Here is a 21321-nt window from a genome sequence, read left to right as displayed (position 1 = left end):
CCAAGATTTTTCCCCTCCCTCCCCCTCCTTCCCCACTCCATCCCTGAGATGGCATACAATTTTATATAGGTTCTACACATACATTCCTATTAAATACATTTTCACCTTAGTCATGTTGCAAAGAAGAATTAAAATAAATGGAAGAAATCATAAAACAAAACAAAACATAATACAAAAGAAAATGGTCTGCTTCATTCTGCAATCCAATTCCATAGTTCTTTCTCTGAATGTGGAAGGTATTTTGCTTCAAGAGTCCACTGGAAATTTTTTAAGTCCTTGCATTGCAATGAAGTACTAAGTCTGCCAGAAAAATTCCTTGCACACAGTGGTTTTTGCTGTGTACAAAGTTCTCCTGCTTCTGTTCCTTTCACTCAGCATCAGTTCATATAAGTCTTTCCAGGCCTCTCTGAAGTCTTCCTGTTCATCATTTCTTATAGCACAATAGGATTCCATTACATTTATATATCATAATTTGTTCAGCTATTTCCCAATTGATGGGCATCCCCTTGATTTCCAGTTTTTGGCCACTACAAAGAAAGCTGCTATAAATATTTTTGTACATGTGGGACCCTTTCCCATTGTGGGATACAGTCCTAGAAGCGGTATTGCTGGGTCAAAGGGTATGTACATTTTTGTAGCCCTTTGGGCATAGTTCCAAATTGGCATGAGCTTTTTTTAAAAAAAAGTTTTATTTTTTTAATTGCATATAAAAATTTTTAATATTCATTTAAAAAAAATTTTGAGCTCCAGATTCTCTCCCTCCCTCCTTCCTATCCCTTTTCCTCGAGTAGGCGAGTAATTTGATATAGATCATATATGTATATGCAGTAACTATAAATTCTCATTTATCCAACTAATTATCTTTCCTACTAGTCTCCAACCAAGATCTAAATCAAATGGCTTATGAATGCACATGAGAGACCCATGGAATCCTTCCTCAATGTGTTCATGGAACACTTGGACTCCATTGTTGCGTAGGCGGGAAACATATATGAGCCCATCATCTCTTAAGATATCATATTGACATGTGAGTATGTAAGTTAGTGGCTGAAGGCTCAATGTTGAATCATTGGCCAACAATGGGTTTGCTCTGGGATCTACAATTCCTGGAAACTTTTTCACTATTTCAGAACTTCCATAAATTCGCTCGGTATAAACATGGCCTTTTTTAAACCTCTCAGGAAGCAGGGTACTCCAGTTGACAAACTTGAGGAGATGGCTATATTCAGCAGGTATATGTTGGTTACTCTTCATGGCTTGCTCAAGGGATTCATCAATGCCAAGATATTCACTCATCATTTTTATGAGTAAGGACTTGGGCAACATTATGCCATATTCATTTTCCCTATAGGATGGCATGTCTGTATCAAGCATTTGCAGGACAGGATAAATTAGAGCCTGAGCTTTAGGTTTAATGGGAATTTCAGGGTCACCCATGACCTGCAAAGAGCAGAATATTCATTAAGTCAGAATAGTCCCATACCACATGATAGCAGGGGAGACAAAGTCAATTTCAACTTTTGAATCATCTCAAACACTAGACATTAAATATCCATGTGAGTCAGCAGGATTATCTTCCCAACATGGAGGGTCTTCCTAAGGATAAGTGACTTACCTATAGTCATACAGCTGGTAAGTATCAGAAACCCAGATCTCTGAATTTGAAGTCCAAGGTTCGCTCTTCCTCACTAAAGTTATAGTACAGACATTCATTGCAATAACCACTGTAAAGCAATAGGATAAAAGAGGTACCTACCTGTTGAGTCATAGCTGCTGCTACAGCAGCCCCAGAACTGTCTCCCAAAATACAGACTCTGGTCGGATCCACACCATATTTGGCAAGAGTTTCAGGTTGTAGGAAGGACTTCAAAAAATCATAAGCATCACTCCACTGAGTTGGATGGTGATATTTAGGAATTTTTCGGTAGCTTTGAAAGAAGAATGTTGTTGTTCAGTCATGTCTGACTCTTTGTGAGTCTATTTGGGGTTTTCTTGACAAAGATACTAGAGTGGTTTGCTATTTCCTTCTCCTGCTCATTTTACAAATGGGGAAACTAAAGCAAAGAGGGTCAAGTGACTTGCACAGGGTCACACAGCTAATTAGTGTCTGAGGCTGGATTTGAACTCAGGAAGATACCCTGAGTTCAGGCCAGGCACTCTATCCACTGTGCCACTTAGGTATCCAAAAAAGAAGAATAAGAAGGCACTTAACATTTCACTTTAGCTGCAAATATGTGACCATGACAAAATTCTCTATTACAGAAGAGATGGAGTCCATGAAAATTGCCTCCTAAAAGAAATTCTACCCTTCAACTCCCTGCTTCCCAACAACTCTCATTTTACAACTGACCATTTATTTAGAGAGAAAAATGAAATTTTGATTAAACATGCCTTTATGAAACCCTTGATATGTGCCAGGGACAGTGCTTAGTGATGTGAACACACAGACAAACACGGAATGGTGTCTGCTCTTGGGCAGGTTGCATTCTGGTGAGACAGGAAGTGGGACTTGAGATCTAGAGGAAGAGGGTGGAGAAGCCCAAGGAGTAGGAGAAGTCTTTCCTCTCACTAATATCCTTATTTTTCTATCCCTAAGTACATGTTGGCCTAAAGAATTGATTTACAGCTAGTAGCAAGAATGATAGAAGAATGAGGATCTTGCTTCCTGATTCACAATCACATTCTAGTGAGTATAGATAGCAAGGAGCAATTTGGAAAGACTTTTATTGAATGTGCATTGTTCATCTTTGGGTCATAGCTAAGAAACTCTGGGTTGTATTCAAAGTGTGGGATGTTCTTAAATGAGAAAGGCAAAAGGTTTCAGACTAGAATTTTTGCAGAAACAAAAGTCAAGGTCATTGGCCCCTTTAAAAAAATTAGATATTTTTTACAAAGGACATTTGTTGTCCTGCTTTGAGGTTCAGAACAAACATGGTTAATAGCAATTTTAAAAAATTCAAGTAAAGTAGTTTGATAGTAAGAGGGCAATTAATTTTCTTAGATGGTTCAAGTTACCAAATCCAGAGAAACTCCATCCAGTGGTATGCTGGTAACTGTTTAATAACCACCTCTGGTATCTTCCCCCTCACCCCAATGATGCACAATACATTTTTAAGTTGAATCTGCATTATTAATCTTTCCCCATCATTTTCTTTAGTCTAGGCTTTAGAACAAAACAATAAATCAAAGTCTGATTTGTAGTATTTGCTAATTTTCAGCATAAATGCTCCTAAAATACAATCTCTGTGACATCTCTGCCAATAATCTACAACAGCCCTTTCCCCAATCACATTTTAGTCCCACTTGGGCAGCATTGCAGAGTTTTCTGGTGCGTATATTGCCTTTGGACTGCAAGTTTGACCCCTCTGGCTAAGGGGTAATGCTTCCTCTGCATGGATGATGATGAATGAATGAAAATGAATTTATTAAGTGTATTCTGTAATCCAGGGAATTTGTTAAATATTGAGGATACAAATACATGCCAGCAAGGCTGTCCCAGACCATGCCTTCAATGAGGTTACATTTAAATTGGAAAAAAAATTCACAAAAAGGAGAGTTATATTTAAATTCAATTTGTTCCTTATGCCTAATACAAGTTGGAACTCCTCTATGAAATCTTGTATACCAGAGAGCCCTTTTACACATTTTCTAAAATCCCTATAGTCGGTAACACACTGTGTTCAGTAGATTGAAGTGAATCCCAGTGCTAATCATCATGAGAGGGTGTTGGAAATTGATTTATGCTTTAGTCATTGATTTCCATCATATTTCTGCTAATAAGATTTAGCATCATAGATGGAAAACCGGATGGGATGTCAGAAGCTTGTATTCCTCTCCCTTCATTTTGCAGATGAAGAATGCTAAGTGATTTGTAGAAAGTAACATGCATTAAGCCAGAAGGCGTGATTGGAATCCAGGTCTTCAGACCCCAGAGTCAGAGTTCTTTCTAGTATCCCACTCTGGCTACTTGTCATCAGTGAGAAAATTCTTTGAAACACTCAAGGAAATTAAGAATAATTGAACAATTATTTTATACACACAAATGCAATAATTATATATAGCTTCAATAAAGCATTCCTTTTTCCCTTTTCTGTGTAGGCAACAAGTCAGGGAATGTTATTTTGTTTGTTTAGGAACTTTCTCCAAAGATTTTGTTAGTTTAGGAAATTTATTGTGATAGGTCACAATTTTTCCATAGCTTAGATAAATCTCAGAGCACGACCTGAGGTTCAGAGAAGGTATATAATTTGCACAAGTTCGTTTTGAACGAATTACAGCACTTTATCCAAGGCATCACAGTGCCTGTCTCCTATCTTACAGGAACTGAATAACAGCAGTTCTGAGATTTCATCGCAGTGAGTCCCCAAGCTCCCAGCTTTTGTGTAAATAGGAGTCTTGTTGATTCATAAGACCAAAATGTTACTGGCAAACACTCATATCAGAGAATCTTGCTTACTGAAGAACGTTCCCAGCATTCAGAGAAGTTCTAGTAATCCTTGTGACCTGTGGCTTATGGGACTGGACCTGGGCCTGCCTCATCATTTGGCTAATGTGATACATAAAGAAGATAGTCCTAAAATTATACGATTATAGATTTAGAGTTGGAAAGTCCAATAATGTTTCAGAAAAGTCTCACAACTCACAGGGAGTAGGACTGATGCAGTATGCCTCCAATACTCAGGATCATTTCCAATGACCCTGAGGAGTACATCTGAGGAGAGGAAGTGAAGTGTGGTGAATAGAGAGCTGACCTCAAGGTTAAGGGGTCATATGTTTAAGTCTTATTTCTATACCATATTGGCTCTATGAGTGCAGACAATTCTTTTAACTTCTCAGTATTCTCTAGATCAGTCAAACTCAAATAGAAAGAAAGGCCACTAACTGTCCACAAGGATTTCTGAAGGTGGCATATTGACTTAGAGAATCACACGTTAACATTATCTACGTTCTATCATATTGTTATTTATTTTCCAAAGTATTTCACAGTTACATTTTAATTGGGTTGTGGCTGCACTTGGGATGCTGTAAATTTGAGACCCTTTCTTCAGAAAACAAGTTTCAGAGAAAGTACCTATCTACATTGATCGAGTTAATTTCCTCAACGGGGAATATTCAGACCAATGAAATCACAGGTCCAGTTCCTATCAGAGGAAACTAAACAGAATATAACCTCCCTTCCCCAGGATGATTTTGATTTCTCAAATAGTCTCATTCTTCTTCCCTGGGGTTGTGGTCTACCAAGTCATGTGTTGGCCCAGAATTAAAAATTCCCTACCAGCTCTGTTTAGTAGAATGGATCATTGACTTTTAGAAATCCTAGAAGTTATAAGTTGAAGCTAGGTGGTAGAGTGGATAAAGTGCCAGGCCTGCAGTCTGGAAGTTACATTTTCATGCGTTCAAATCATGCCTCAGACACTTACTAGCTGTGTGACCCTGGGCAAGTCACTTAACTCTATTTGCCTCCATATCCTCATCTGTAAAAGGAGCTATAGAAAAAAATGGAAAACCACTCCAGCATTTTGCCAAGAAGCCCCTAATGCAGTCATGAAGAGTCAGACACAATTGAAATGACTGAGCAACTACACAAACTTGGAAGTTGTAGGTGCTGGAATCACGTGACTGAAAGGCCCCCACATTACAAGGCTGACATAGTTGTTTGTACTAGGTTGTAAGTCATTAATAACTAGCCCCATGACATGATATGGAGCAAAGTAAGATGATGACAATTCAATTTTATATCTCCCATTTAAGGGTTTCAGAGAAACGGAACTAATGCGATATAGTGTGAGAAAAATAGAAATGGACTCAGGGAATGTGAGTTCAAATCCCAGCTTTTCTAGTGATTCCCTGTGTGACCCTTGGCAAGTGACTTTCACTCACTGGGTCTAAGTTTTCTCCTCTGTAAAATAAGGGAGGTGAAGTGAGTCCCATCCTCTGCATTCATGATCCCACATATATAATTTCTTCCTTGAATAGTGTGGCATAGTAATATTGCAAGTATGCAAAAGGGTTCATAAAAATTGTCAGAGTAAGGAATCATGGGGAATATGGGTCATTTGAAAGTTGACCAAATTCACCCCAAATATGACCCAAATCCAAAACAAACACCAAATATATTCAAAATATATTCAAAGTAACTATTAAAATTTTTCTTACTCAGATCCTACAACAACAGCATCCAGCGTGTTTGCTGCCAGTCTTGCAAAGACGTCATAATGGGGAAGGGCTGGAAGAAATAAACCAAATTATAGTTGTCCAATGGAAATTAAAGATAACAAGTATAGATGTGACCTTAGGGACAAATTTGATTCATTATTTACCTTGAAATAGTTGCTCAAGCTATGTGCACAATATAATATGTTTCTTCTTATTGGTGACAACAATAGTAATGATAAATATTTTTTTAGTACCTAGAATTTAATTGACCAGCATTTATTAAGCATCCTGAAGAATTAACGGAGTAAAAAAGAATTTTTTTTCACTATCTTCCTAGTTAAATGCCAGTCTCCTTAAAGGGAGAGAGTTTAGGTTTTATCTAAGGGTCGCTGTGGGATTATTCATGTCTCATTTTTCTTCTCAAACATGCCTACTAAGGAAGACTTTATTCTGGGAGTTAGAATGGGATTGTTGGTCTAGCCAGTGCATATGTACATATGTATCTCTATCTATCTATCTATAGACATATACATGTATAGATATAAAATATGTATACACACACATGCAAACAAGTACACGCATGTATACAAAATACATATGTACACATACTGTGTATGTGCTAGCTATTTTAATATTTATATTCTATATGTACATATGTGCATATATATGTTTCTATCAGTATTTACATATTACTACCTATGCAACATCTTTTTTATTCACCTTTTCTCAAAATTTCCTTATTCCATATACATTAAAATACTTTCTACTCATTGACATCCCTTCTCTTCTTTAAATCATCCCTCAAGTCCAATGTCTTCCAAAAACTCTACAGAAATAGTATTCTACCATGATCCTGGGTTAGCTTTTTCCTTTTCCACATCTGCCATTTTGTTGTAATTGCATAGGAGAATGGAGGTAGTTAGTGGCACAGTGGATATAGTAGCTGGTGGAGAAGTCAAGAAGATTCATCTTCTTGAATTCAAATCTGGCCTCAGATACTTACTGGCTGTATTGCGTTGGGCAAGTCACTTAACTCTGTTTGCCTTAGTTTCCTTATCTATAAAATGAACTGCAGAAAAAAATGTCAAAGCTTCTAGCATCTTTGCAAAGAAAACTCCAAATGGAGTCATTAAAAGTCAGACAGAAAAATGACTGAAAAACATTAAATAGGAGAACGTAAGCTCCTTTATATGCACAGCACTTGACACTATAGCATACCTATAATAGCGATTGAATAAATATGAATTACATTTCCTATTTATCCTGTATATAGCTTGGTTCTTGTATGTTTGCTTGCATATTGTGTCCCTTGTTAGATTGTAAGATTCTTTAGGGCGGGGACTGTCTTTTGCCCTTTTTGTATACATAGAGCTTAGATAGTACCTATCATATAGTAAGTGCTTAACAAATGTTTATTGATTGAATTATTGATTGCATTTGAGGAATTGAATTATATACACACTAGAAGGTCCTAATGGGCAGGGATGATATCTGCTTTTTTAAAAATGTATTTTCAAGATCAAGTATAACTGTTACAGACTCTATGGACATTAAAGAAAAACTCATTGATTGTATCAAGTTAAAAAGCATTGCACAGCAAATACTGTGAACCAGGAGTCATGTTAGAGATACAGAGACAAAAATAAAACAGTTTCTGTTATCAAGGATCTTAGTCTTTTTCCTGGGGAAACCACATATGCTCTACACATAAAATGATGGCTATTCCTGATTCCTGTGTCCATAATAATGATGCAACTACAATGCATCTCCTAGAATGAGTAAAGGCATGCAGCATGCATATACTGGGCTTCTACATATAATCAGCCACTTGTTCTGGCAGCTGCAGTAAATTCAGGCCATCACCCTAATCTCCCTAATTCTTTCTAACAGTAGAACTGACTTTCATTTTCATTGTCCTTATGGAAACACATAGCAAAATACATCCACACTAGCTGTTATGATTACTGACTTCTTGTAGCTTTGGGATTGGGGCTCCATTTATAAAGTCAGTGTGGAATGATTTTCTAATTTCCATTTCAATATATCAAAATCAAAGCTGGAAATTATTCTCAAGAAGTAGTTCTTAAAAATAGAAAAAGAAAAATAATACAAAATGTACTGACCAGGATCTTCTCTATAAAGTAACAAATTAAAGAAATGCATGCCTTCATTTTACTTGTGATATAATTTGATACTTCTTGGTAAAGATGCGTATTCTCATGATAGGGTCTTTTAAATGAGAAAAAAATGTGGTACTGGAAAATTTAGAGTCAGTGTAATATAGTGAACTGAGTACTGGGTTTGGTGTGATAAAGAGCTGGATTCAAATCCTGCTTTTCATACTTCCTGGCAGGGTGACTCTGGTCAAGTCATTTAACATCAGAGGCTCTCATACAGCTTTCCAAGATTATGAGCTTAGTTGGTTTGGGCTCTTTTGTCAGAAGAAAATATTTCCAGAGGGATAAAATTAGATCCTTGATCTAATAGAAAATGCAGACTTTGGCCTACGGATATGTGTACTTACCAATGGTACCAAAACTAGCTCCTCCTCCGTGGAAATAGATAATTGCTCTTTTCAGCTCATGTGATTTCTTCTTTGACACATAATAACGCACTAGGACGTCTTTGACTATTGCATCTGTCACTGTGACGTTTTCATCAGAAATGGGTTCTACTATTTGCCATCGCATTAGAATATGTAAAAAATCCCAAAAGCTCATTAACCCCAATTTTTCCAAAAGTGAAGCCTGACAGAATAAAAAGAAAGAAGACATATACATATTTTTAACACTATTTTATATTTACACACAATTAAATAGATCATATTAATGAAGAGCTGACCTTGGAGTTGGAAAGATCTGAGTTCAAGACCTGCCTGGATTTGAAAAAATGCTATCTGAATAACCCCAGCCAAGTCACATAAATTATGAGGATCCCCAGGCAACTCAGACTATAGGAGATCATTTATCTTAGTCCTGGACCTCATTGAGGATACTCAAAAGATATATGCAGTTTAGTGACTGTTTGGATAAGATTCCAAATTGATTCTCAGATTGGTTGAGCTATTTCATACTTCGTTCCTTCCATGGAAGACAATGTGTAATCCTGATGCTACCTTCTCTCTCTTGAGTTATGTGAGAAGAGGGTCCACTGAGGCACCTTTGGTGTAGTTAAGAGAGCAAGGAACTTCCAAATCCCATGGTATAAGCTATGGGACTTCTTCCAAATTAGGGGATATATTTACCAATCCTCTACAGTAACCTAATTTCACAAAACCTAATTTATCTTAACTGTTTTTTAAAATAAATTTTTATACCTTTTGTTTTTAAATTGCCTAATTTCCCCCTTTGTCTCTCCCTTTTTTCCCAGGAAGAGTCAATTTATATAACAAAGGCTTTTTTTTAGAGAAAAAAGAAAAAGGAATAAGAGAAAAGCATAATCAGCAAAATTGATCAATATATTGAAAAAAATCTAAAAGCACATCCAGTGTTCCATGACAATGGACTTTCCACCTCGGCAAAGAAGTGGGGAGTAATATCTTCTCATAGTTCTTCTTTGGAACCATGCAAATTCTTTGAAATTTTGGAGCCTCCACTTACAAAGATTTTGTGGTTTTACCTCAAACTATACTCAGATTTCATCAGTTCTCTCTCTGGAGGTAGATAGCATTTTCCATTGGAGTTATGCTGGTTCATATTGATCAGAGTTATGAAGTCTTTCACAGTTGATTATCTTTAGAATAAGTATAAGTTATTCTCCTAGTTCAGATCACTTCACTTTGCATCAGGTCATATAAGGTCTTCTCAGATTTTTCCTGAAATATTCTGCTTAACATTTAAAAAAAAATAATGCTATAGTATTCTATCACATTCATATACCATAATTTGCTCAGCTGTTCCTCAATTGATGGGTATCTCCTCAGTTTCCAATTCTTTGCTACCACAAAAAAAGCTTCTATAAATATTTTTGTACATATTGTTTTTTCACTTTTTCCTTGTTTTTTTATGGTATAGACCATGTATTGTTATTGCTGGATCAAAGTTTACAAACATGTTAAAAGCTTTTTGGCCATAATTTCACATTGTTCTCTAGTATGGTTGGGCTAGGATTAGATTATTTCGTTTCTAATTCACTTTTAATTTGTACTTCTAAGGCCCCCTTTTGAATGTAATTTTGATTGCATTATGACACCAAAAGAATATATTTAATAATCCTGCTTTTCTGCTTTTGTTTTTGAGGTTCTTATGCCCTAATACATGGTCAGTTTTTGTGAAGGTATCATATACAGCTGAGAAAAAGGTATATTCCTTCTATTCCCATTCAGTTTTCTTTTTTTTACATTCTTTTTTAATTATTATTTTGTTTTCAGTGTTTTGCAATCACTTCCATATAACTTAGATCTTTTCCCCCTCCCTCCCTCTTCTTCCCCCTTCCCTTCCCCCTCTCTCCCTGAGACAGCATACAATTTTATATAGGTTCTACACATACATTATTTTTAAATACATTTTCTCCTTAGTCATGTTGCATAGAAGAATTAAAATGAATGGGAGCAATCATAAAACAATCCAAAATGTAATACAAAAGAAAATGATCTGTTACATTCTGCAATCAAATTCCATAGTTCTGTCTCTGGATGTGGAAGGAATTTTCCCTTGAGACCATTGGGAATTTTTCAAGTCCTTGCATTGCAATGAAGAACTAAATCTAACAGAAAAAATCCTTACACGCTGTGGTTGTTGCTGCGTAGAAAGTTCTCCTGGTTCTGTTCCTTTCAGTCAGCATCAGTTCATAAAAGTTGTTCTCTGAAGTCTTCCTATTCATCATTTCTTATAGCACAATAGTATTCCATTACATTCATATACTACAATTTATTCAGCCATTCCCCAACTAATGGGGATCCCCTTGATTTCCAGTGTTTGACCACCACAAAGAGAGCTGATATATTTTTGTACATGTGGGACCCTTTCCCAGTTTTATGATCTCTTGGGGATACAGTCCTAGAAGTGATATTGCTGGATCAAAGGGTATATACATTTCTGTAGCTCTTTGGGCATAGTTTCCAATTGCTCTCCAGAATGGTTGGATCAGCTCACAGCTCCACCAACAATGAATTAGTGTTCCAACTCTCCCACATCGTCTCCAACTTTTTTTTTATCATCCTGTTTTGTCATGTTAGCCAATCTGATAGGTGTGATGTGGTACTTCAGAGTTGTTTTGATGTGCACTTTTCTAATCCATAGTAATTTAGAGCATTTTTTCATATGACTATAGGTATCTTTAATTTTTTCCTCTGAAAATTGCCTGTTCATGTCCTATGACCATTTATCAGTTGGGGATGACTTGTATTCTTGTACATTTGCCTCAATTCTCTATATATTTTAGAAATGAGGTCTTTATCACAGACACTAGTTTCAAAATTTCTTTCCCAGTTTGCTTCCCTCCCAATCTTGGTGGCATTGGGTTTGTTTGTGCAAAAACTTTTCAATTTAGTGTCATCAAAATTATCCATTTTGCATTTCATAATGTTTTCTATCTCTTGTTTAGTCTAAAATTCTTCCCTTCTCCATAAATCTCATAAATACATTATTCCTTGCTCCAATAATTTGTTTATAGTATCAATCTTTATACCTAGATCATCTAATCATTTGGACTTTATTCTTGTGTAGGTGTTAGGCATTGGTCTGTGCCTAGTTTCTGCCACAGTTATCCAGTTTTCACAGCAATTTTTTAAATTTAATTTTATTTTTTATTTATTTGACTTTTAACATTCATTTTCACAAAATTTTGGGTTCCACACTTTCTCCCCTTTTGTCCCCTCCCCCCACCCCAAAACACAGAGCATTCTGATTGCCCCTATCACCAATCTGTTCTCTCTTCTATCATCCCTCTCTGCCCTAGTCTCCATCTTCTCTTTTGTCCTGTAGGACCAAATAACTTTCTATACCCCTTTACATGTATTTCTTATTTCCTAGTGGCAAGAACAGTACTCGACAGTTATTCCTAAAACTTTGAGTTCCAACTTCTTTTCCTCCCTCCCTCCCCACCCACTCCCTTTGGAAGGCAAGCAATTCAATATAGGCCAAATCTGATTTCACAGTAATTTTTGTCAAACAGTGAGTTCTTATCCCAGAAGCTGGGGTCCTTGGGTTTATCAAACAATAGATTGCTATATTCATTGACTACTGTGTCTTGGGTACCTAAACTATTCCACTGGTCTACCCTTCTGTTTCTTAGCCACTACCAAGTGGTTTTGATAATTGTTGCTTTATAATACAATTTAAGATCTGGTAGAACTAGCCTGCCTTACCTAGCATTTCTTTTCATTAGTTCCCTTGATATTCTGGACCTTTTGTTCTTCCAGATGAATTTTGATATCATTTTTTCTAGCTCTACAAAATAATTAGCTGATAGTTTGATTGGCATAGCACTGCATAAGTAAGTTAATTTAGGTGCTATTGTCATTTTTATTATATAGGCTCAGCCTACCCATGAGCAACTGATGTTTTTCCACTTACTTAGATCTGACTTTACTTGTGTGAAAATTGTTTTGTAATTGTGTTCATATAGTCCCTGGGTTTGTTTTGGCAGGTAGACTCCCAAATATTTTATAGTGTCTACCATAGCTTTCAATGGGATTTCTCTTTCTATTTCTTGCTGTTGGGCTTTGTTACTGATATATAGAAATGTAGAAAATTTCTATGGGTTTATTTTTTAACCTGCAACTTTGAAAAAGTTGTTTATTATTTCAAGTAGTTTTTTACTTGATTCCCTGGGATTCTCTAAGTATATCATCATATCATCTGCAAAGAGTGATAACTTAGTTTCTTCTTTGTCTATTCTAATTCCTTCAATTTCTTTTTCTTCTCTTGCTACAGCTAACATTTCTAGTACTATATTGAATAACAGTGGTGATAATGGACATCCTTGTTTCACCCCTGATCTTATTGAAAATGCATCTAGCTTATCCCCTTGGTATATAATGCTTGCTGAAGGTTTTTAGGTAGATAATGCTTATTTTTTTATGGAAAGTTCCATTTATTCCTATGCTCTCCAGTGTTTTCAATAGGAATGGGTTCTGTGTTTTGTCAAAAGCTTTTTCTGTATCTATTGAGATAATCATTTGGTTTCTGTTAGTTTTGTTGTTGATATGATCAATAATGTTAATAGTTTTTCTGTTATTGAACCAGTCCTGCATTCCTGGTGTAAATCCTACCTGATCATAATGTATTATTCTTGTGATAAGTTGCTGTATTCTTTTTGCTAATCTTATTTAAAATTTTTGCATCTATATTCATTAGAGCAATTGGTCTATAATTTTCTTTCTTTGTTTTGGCTCTTCCTGGTTTAGGTATATCTGTATCATAAAAAGAATTTGGGAGGACTCCTTCCCCAATTTTCCCAAAGAGTCTACATAGAATTGGAATTAACTGTTCTTTAAATGTTTGGTAGAATTCACTTTTGAATCCATCTGGCCCTGGAGATTTTTCCTGGATTGTTATTTAGTGATGGTAAATTAGGCCATCTTTTTGTCTCAGTTCTTACCTAGCACTTGGGGCAGCTAGATGGTGCGGTGGATAGAGCACCAGTGCAGGAGTCAGGAGGACCTGAGTTCAAATCTCACCTCAAAAACTCACTAGCTGTGTGACCTTGGGCAAGTCACTTAAACCCAATTGCCTCATCCTGGGTCATCTCCAGTCATCCTGATGAATATCTGGTCACTGGATTCAGATGGCTCTGGAGGAGAAGTGAGGCTGGTGACCTGTACAGCTCTCCCTCACTCAAAACAAAGTCAAGTGCAAGTCATGTCCTTATTTCTCTGATTGAATGGTTTTCTTCAGGAACTCACACCTAGCACTTAGACATTGAATTGGTATTGACTCAGGAAAACTGAGACCTGGGAAAGACTTTAATTTAGGAAGACCAAGGTAACCCACTGCATCCTGGGCTGTCTTCAGTCATTTTGAGTTTTTGTCTTGCCACTAGACTTCAATGACTCTAATGGAGAGAATGAAGCAGAGTTCTTTGTTTAGCTCTGCCTTCCTTAAATAGAATTCACAGCCAAGTCAAGACATGACACTTCTCTTATCATTGGTCTGCTTTGAAAACAAAGGACAAATAATAGTGATACAAGGAGAGATCTAGTCATTGCTCACCTGATTTGTTCTCTACATATTCCTGACCCAGTTTGGATTTATGGGCTTTTTTGTGGATAGTTTTCATAGACTGTTTTTGGTCTCAGTCACAATCAGCCTTCTGGAGGATTCTGCAGATTCAGAGTAGCTGAACTTCTGGATTCCCCTTGGTTTTAATCTCCTGCTCTGGTTAATTCCACTGCAAGCTTATGTAGGATCTAAAGGTTAGAACTGATGTCCCCCTCAGCCCTTGAGCTCAGAGACACATAGCGCTTCACATAGAGTGAAAGCTCTAGAACTTGTTCCTTGCTCCTTACAGAGATAGGGTCCCTTCCCCCTTGTGACTTTGACAGATCACTACTTTCTATGCAGAAACTGTGATCGGGATATGGGTAATGGGCTCCAGAACTACCAGAAGACACCTGTGCTGGTACAGGGGTCCCCTGGGATCTCTTTTTTTTTTTTTTGGAGGGGGAGAGAAGGCAAGGCAATTGGGGCTAAGTGACTTTCCCAAGATCATACACCTAGTAAGTGTGTCACATGTCTGAGGCACGATTTCAACTCAGGTCCCCCTGACTCCAGGGCCGGTGCTCTACTCACTGTGCCACCTCTCTTTCCCTCTGGAATCTCCTTCTGCTTAGGTCTTCATTTTCCTTACCAACCTTAGGTGCTGCTTCTCATCACTGCTACCACCCCAGTCCGTCGCCTGTACTGTTTCTACCTACTACAGTGGCCGTGATGCCTTCCTCATCCTATCCCCACCTGAGTGTCTGTAGATCTCTCTGTCTATCTTCCTAAACTTCCTGGAGCAGGGAAAATTACTAACTTAGACTTTTTCTTGGATTTCCCAATCAGAATTCAGCTTGGCACATTTTCTAGGTCATTGTGGAGGAGGTTTTGGGTGAACTAAGGCAATATTTTTAGCTCTCACTGTGTAATCATGGCTCTGCCATCCATATCAGTATTGTCATGCTTGTCTGTATTTGTCATATCTGTTGTTTCTTACAGTACAGTAAGATTTCATCACATTCGTTGATAATCATTTAATATAAATTTTTCACTTTAATAAGAGCCAGAGCTTGAATTAATCAATCAGAAGAAGAGCTTGGACCTTTTGTTCTCTGAAGTAAACTCAGAGAACACCTCTTCCTATGTCAACAAAGCCAGATGAGGCTGACTTAGCATTCCTTACGAGACCCTTAACCCAAGACACTATCTTGAATAATGGGACTTTTTCTGTGTCCTAATATTTTGTAGACTTATACTATGTTATGGCATGTTAATGGTAAGAAAACCCACAGATATCATGGATCATAATTTCAATTGAAACTTTGTCAACTCTGTTATCTTATTGTATTTACAACCTATGCAATTAAAGAAAATTCCTTTCTCATGGTTAATCACTCATGGAAACCATGAATCTGAAGGACACAGACCACCTTGGGTTGTCCTAAACAGATTTAAGCCTGGTCATTCTTGTGTTAGTCAGAAGTTTTTCTGACTCCATGATGATCATGTAACTGCTAGCTTTAAGGGAATAAAGAATATGCATTTAGCCTGTTTGCCTTCTTCTTAACCAAACTTTCAGGTCGATATCATGATTTGTTTAACTATTTCCCAATTAATGGAATCTACTTGTCTTTCAGTTCTTTGTTACCATAAAATTTGCTACTAAAAATATTTTGGCATTTTATTATTTCTGATTCCTTTTTGTCTAGTCTGTTTCATTGATCTACTTTTCTATTTATTTAGCAATACCAAAAGGTTTTGAAGACTTCTGCTTTATAATAAATGTGAAGTCTGGTAGTGCTATGCTCCATTAATTCTTACCTTTCCTTCTCCCCTATTATTTTCCATGATTTTTTTCTTCCAAATTTTTTTTCTTCCAAGGTTTTTATTCTTCCAAATTGATTTTATTGTTTTATTGAATTCTGTAAGGTATTCCTTTGATAGTTTAATTGCTAGAGCATTAAAATTGTAAATGAATGTTAGTAGTATTCTCATTTTTATCATATTGGCATGGCCCAAACATGAACACTGAATGGTCCTTTAGCTATTTAAGCTGTTTTTTTCCCTTAAGTATTTCTTTGTAATCATATCTATAGAAATACCTTATGCACTTTGATAGATTGATTCCAGAATATTTTATGCATTTTGAAGCTCATTTTGGTTATTTCTCTTATTGTATCTTAGATTTTGCTATTACTATACAGAATTGTGTTGATTTTTGTGGGTTTATCTCATGGTATGCAAATTTGCTAAAGGTATTAATTGGTTCAATTAGTATCTTTGCTGATCTTTTAGCATTTTAGAAGTAATCCATTATGACATCAGGAAATAGGGATAGTTTTATGTCCTTTTTGCCTGTATTTACACCTTTAATTTCTTTCTCTAATCTTGATGGTATTGTGAGCATTTCTAGAACTACATCAAATACTTTCATTTGTACTTACACATTATGTCATAAATTTATAAAAGTCAATTTGAGGGTGCATGTGCTGTTACTAGTTGTCCTGTGATTAGTTGCCCTGGGAGCTGAAATATCTCCTCATAGCTCTGTGGTCAAGCAATGTGTCCAGTATGTTTGGTAGAGAAAGTTGGATTGGTGGGGGGAGGAGTCAAGATGGCGGAGTAGAAAGACACACATATGCTAGCTCTGAAACCCACAGCCCATAAAATACCTGTAAAGAAGAACTCCCAACAAATTCGGGAGCAGCAGAAGCCACAGAACAACGGAGTGGAGGAGATTTCTGTTCCAGAGAGCCCTGAAAACCTGACATGAAAGGTCCGTAGCACCCCGGACCCAGAGAGGAGCCCAGCCCTGCCTTGGCCATGTGGCACTGAGAGGAGCAGATCTGAATAGGCTTCAGGGACAGAATCTCCAGTGGCCACGCAGGTCCCTCCACCCATGGGCACTGGGGGTGAGTGAGAGAGTCTTTTTGGCTCACTGGGAGGGGAGCAGGGTGTCTCCATAACTCAGGCCCCCTCGGGAGGCAGCAGCAGACCACGGCTCCCAAAGCAGGCAGGAGCTCGGATCCATTGTTGAAGGTCTCTGCATAAATCCCCTGAGGAAACTGAGCCCTGTGAGGGAGCCCTGCCCCCACCTGAGAACCTGAACTTAATCTCACACTGAATAGCAGCCGTGCCCCCGCCCAAAGCCCTGAGGCTGGGAAGCAGCATTTGAATCTCAGATCCCAAGCGCTGGCTGGGCAGATCTGGAGGCCAAGTGGGTGTGAAGAGGACACTCAGAAGTCAAGTCCCTAGCTGGGAAAATGCCCAGAAAAGGGAAAAAAAAATAAGACTATAGAAGGTTGCTTTCTTGGTGAACAGGTATTTCCTCCCTTCCTTTCAGATGAGGAAGAACAATGCTTACCATCAGGGAAAGACATAGAAATCAAGGCTTCTGTATCCCAGCCCACCCAATGGGCTCAGGCCATGGAAGAGCTCAAAAAGTGTTTTGAAAATCAAGTTAGAGAGGTGGAGGAAAAACTGGGAAGAGAAATGAGAGAGATGCAAATAAAGCATGAAAAGCAGGTCAACACCTTGCTAAAAGAGACCCCAAAAAATGCTGAAGAAAATAACACCTTGAAAAATAGGCTAACTCAATTGGCAAAAGAGGTTCAAGAAGCCAATGAGGAGAAGAATGCTTTCAAAAGCAGAATTAACCAAATGGAAAAGGAGGTTCAAAAGCTCACTGAAGAAAATAGTTCTTTCAAAATTAGAATGGAACAGATGGAGGCTAATGACTTTATGAGAAAGCAAGAAATCACAAAACAAAACCAAAAGAATGAAAAAATGGAAGATAATGTGAAATATCTCATTGGAAAAACAACTGACCTGGAAAATAGATCCAGGAGAGACAATTTAAAAATTATGGTACTGCATGAAAGCCATGATCAAAAAAAGAGCCTAGACATCATCTTTCATGAAATGATCAAGGAAAACCGCCCTGATATTCTAGAACCAGAGGGCAAAATAAGTATTCAAGGAATCCACTGATCACCACCTGAAAGAGATCCCAAAAGAGAAACTCCTAGGAACATTGTGGCCAAATTCCAGAGTTCCCAGGTCAAGGAGAAAATATTGCAAGCAGCTAGAAAGAAACAATTCAAGTACTGTGGAAATACAATCAGGATAACACAAGATCTAGCAGCTTCTACATTAAGGGATCAGAGGGTGTGGAATATGATATTCCAGAAGTCAAAGGAACTAGGACTAAAACCAAGAATCACCTACCCAGCAAAACTGAGTATAATACTTCAGGGGAAAAAATGGTCTTTCAATGACATAGAGGACTTTCAAGCATTCTTGATGAAAAAACCAGAGCTGAAAAGAAAATTTGACCTTCAAACACAAGAATGAAGAGAAGCATGAAAAGGTAAACAGCAAAGAGAAGTCATAAGGGACTTGTTAAAGTTGAACTGTTTACATTCCTACATGGAAAGACAACATTTGTAACTCCTGAAACTTTTCGGTATCTGGGTAGTGAGTAGGATTACACACACACACACACACACACACACACACACACACACACACAGCACAGAGTGAATTGAAGAGGATGGGATCATATCTTAAAAAAATGAAATTAAGTGGTGAGAGAGAAATATATTGGGAGGAGAAAGGGAGAAATGGAATGGGGCAAATTATCTCTCATAAAAGAGGCAGGCAAAAGACTTTTTAGTGGAGGGAAAAAGAGGGGAGGTGAGAGAAAAACATGAAGTTTACTCTCATCACACTTGACTCAAGGAAGGAACAAAATACACACTCATTTTGGTATGAAAACCTATCTTACAATACAGGAAAGTGGGGGAGAAGGGGATAAGCAGGGTGGGGGGGATGATGGAAGGAGGGCAATGGGAGGAGGGGGCAATCTGAAGTCAACACTCTTGGGGAGGGACAGGATCCAAAGAGAGAATAGAAGCAATGGGGGGCAGGATAGGATGGAGGGAAATATAGTTAGTCTTACACAACACAACTATTATGGAAGTCACTTGCAAAACTACACAGATATGGCCTATATTGAATTGCTTGCCTTCCCAAAGAGAATGGGTGGGGAGGGAGGGAGGAAGAGAAGTTGGAACTCAAAGTTATAGGAACAACTGTCGAGTACTGTTCTTGCTACTAGGAAATAAGAAATACAGGTAATGGGGTACAGAAAGTTACCTGGCCCTACAGGACAAAAGAGAAGATGAGGACAAGGGAAGGGAGGGATGATAGAAGAGAGGGCAGATTGGTGATAGGGGCAATCAGAATGCTTGGTGTTTTGGGGTGGGGGAGGGGACAAATGGGGAGAAAATTTGGAACCCAAAATTTTGTGAAAATGAATGTTAAAAGTTAAATAAATAAATTTAAAAAAAAAAAAAGAAAGTTGGATTGGTGTAGTTGCATGCTTTGAGAGAGTATATTAGAGTTAAATTCCTGAAATCTCTTGTACTGAAAATGAACAAGGGAGTATTCAAATGAAAGAATGTAATGCATTATGAAAAAGTGTTAACATCTCAGTTTGAAACCTCATAATAAATTGAAATAAAGTACAGGAGAATTTGTGGGACAGTGAGTATGGGTGATGGTTGTGGGATCTATGGTGATAGATTTTTATTTCACCCAAATCCCACACTTCATGGATTGAAAAATGGAGTCTGAGAAATGTTAAGTGACATTCCTGAGGTCAGACAAAAATTAAGGGGTAGAGACAAGATTCCAACCTAGCTCCATTGACTGCAGGCCTAGAATTCTAAAACTATGGCACACTGCAGGGTCACAGTGATCCCATGATGAGGGGACATGCACGGTGGAAGATGAGAAGTCAGTGGGATTTTGAATATAATCAAGATATCAAAATGACAGTAAGAGAAGAGGAAAATAGATGAGAGAGAGAAAGAGAGAGCACATAAAATACTTTTTATGTTAAAAAAAATCTAAATGTCTCCTTTAATCACATCTTCTACACCATCCATATTCCTACACTGAACTGTCAACTGTTAACAGGCAGTTGTGTCTCTCAGTGCTATGCAAAGATGATACCTAGCAAGTATTATCTGATAGATTTAAGCTAAAAGAAAATGAACAATATTTTAAAAGTGGAAACTCATGGTGTATATGAGTAGAAATATACATGGAAGGAAATTTTTAACTTACCATATGTTGAAGAATTTTAAGAGAAGAATCCATCAGCATTAACTTCCAAGGTTGTTCAAAGTTTGCTGAGAAAGTTGTATGCATATACCAAGCCAGAAGGGTGCAAGAAATTATAAGGCACACAGCTTTGGGCCCCATGGTGTTGTCTTGGTCTTTGTTTTCAGATGAATACGTTGACTTTTATATATCCTAAAAGATTCATAAGAGGTTGAAGGTTTTGTTTTCAGAACACTCTGTCCTTGTAATTTAAACTTGTCACAATCCAGTTGTTATTACCATATGCATAAGTGTATTCTTAGTAGAAAGGTGAGGCAATCATATTAATGAGACACGAAAGAGTGTGCTTTAAATCACACAGTTATAAGTTTATTAGCCACGTTTTATTTAACTGATGGCACACACTTTGTGTCTCCCATGTAATTGCTAATAAATAGACATATTACTCAAGAAACCGAACTAAACCCATATTGACATGCTACCTATAAATATAAACAAAAAAAGAATATGTTGTAGCTTTCAGAGCTACACCTACTTATTCTCTTCTCCCCTACTTTCCTACAGTGTAACATAGGTTGTCATACCAAATTGACTGGGCATGTGATTCCTTCCTTGAGTCAAATGTGATGAGAGTAAGCTTCACTTTTTCCCTCTCACCTCCTCCCCTTTCTCCTCCACTGAAAAGGCTTTTTCTTGCCTCTTTTATGAGAGATAATTTGCCCCATTCCATTTCTCCCTTTCTCCTCCCAATATATTCCTCTCTCATCTTTTTATTTTATTTTTTTAGATATGATCCCTTCCTATTCAACTCACCCTACACACACACACACACACACACACACACACACACACACACGTAAAGTCTCTTTGTATAAGGTGAGGCAGGATTGGGGAT

At 37.4% G+C, this 21321-nt stretch overlaps 1 protein-coding gene across 1 annotated transcript; it reads right to left on the bottom strand.

Moving 5' to 3' along the window:
- Nucleotides 1-20568, bottom strand: LOC140510051 (arylacetamide deacetylase-like). The gene is made up of 5 exons (XM_072618341.1): nt 20430-20568; nt 8681-8903; nt 6157-6226; nt 1757-1928; nt 1-1440 (listed from the first exon to the last, which is right to left on the bottom strand). The coding sequence occupies exons 1-5, from the start codon at nt 20565-20567 to the stop codon at nt 832-834; spliced, it is 1212 nt and encodes a 403-aa protein (XP_072474442.1). The 5' UTR covers nt 20568; the 3' UTR covers nt 1-831.
- Between the last annotated feature and the right edge of the window lie 753 nt (nt 20569-21321).

This window comes from Notamacropus eugenii, chromosome 6 (genome assembly GCF_028372415.1).
Source record: "Notamacropus eugenii isolate mMacEug1 chromosome 6, mMacEug1.pri_v2, whole genome shotgun sequence".
Classification (NCBI taxonomy): Eukaryota; Metazoa; Chordata; class Mammalia; order Diprotodontia; family Macropodidae; genus Notamacropus; species Notamacropus eugenii.
The sequence above is the reverse complement of the archived record's forward strand: the minus strand, read 5'-3'. Positions and strand labels throughout refer to the sequence as shown.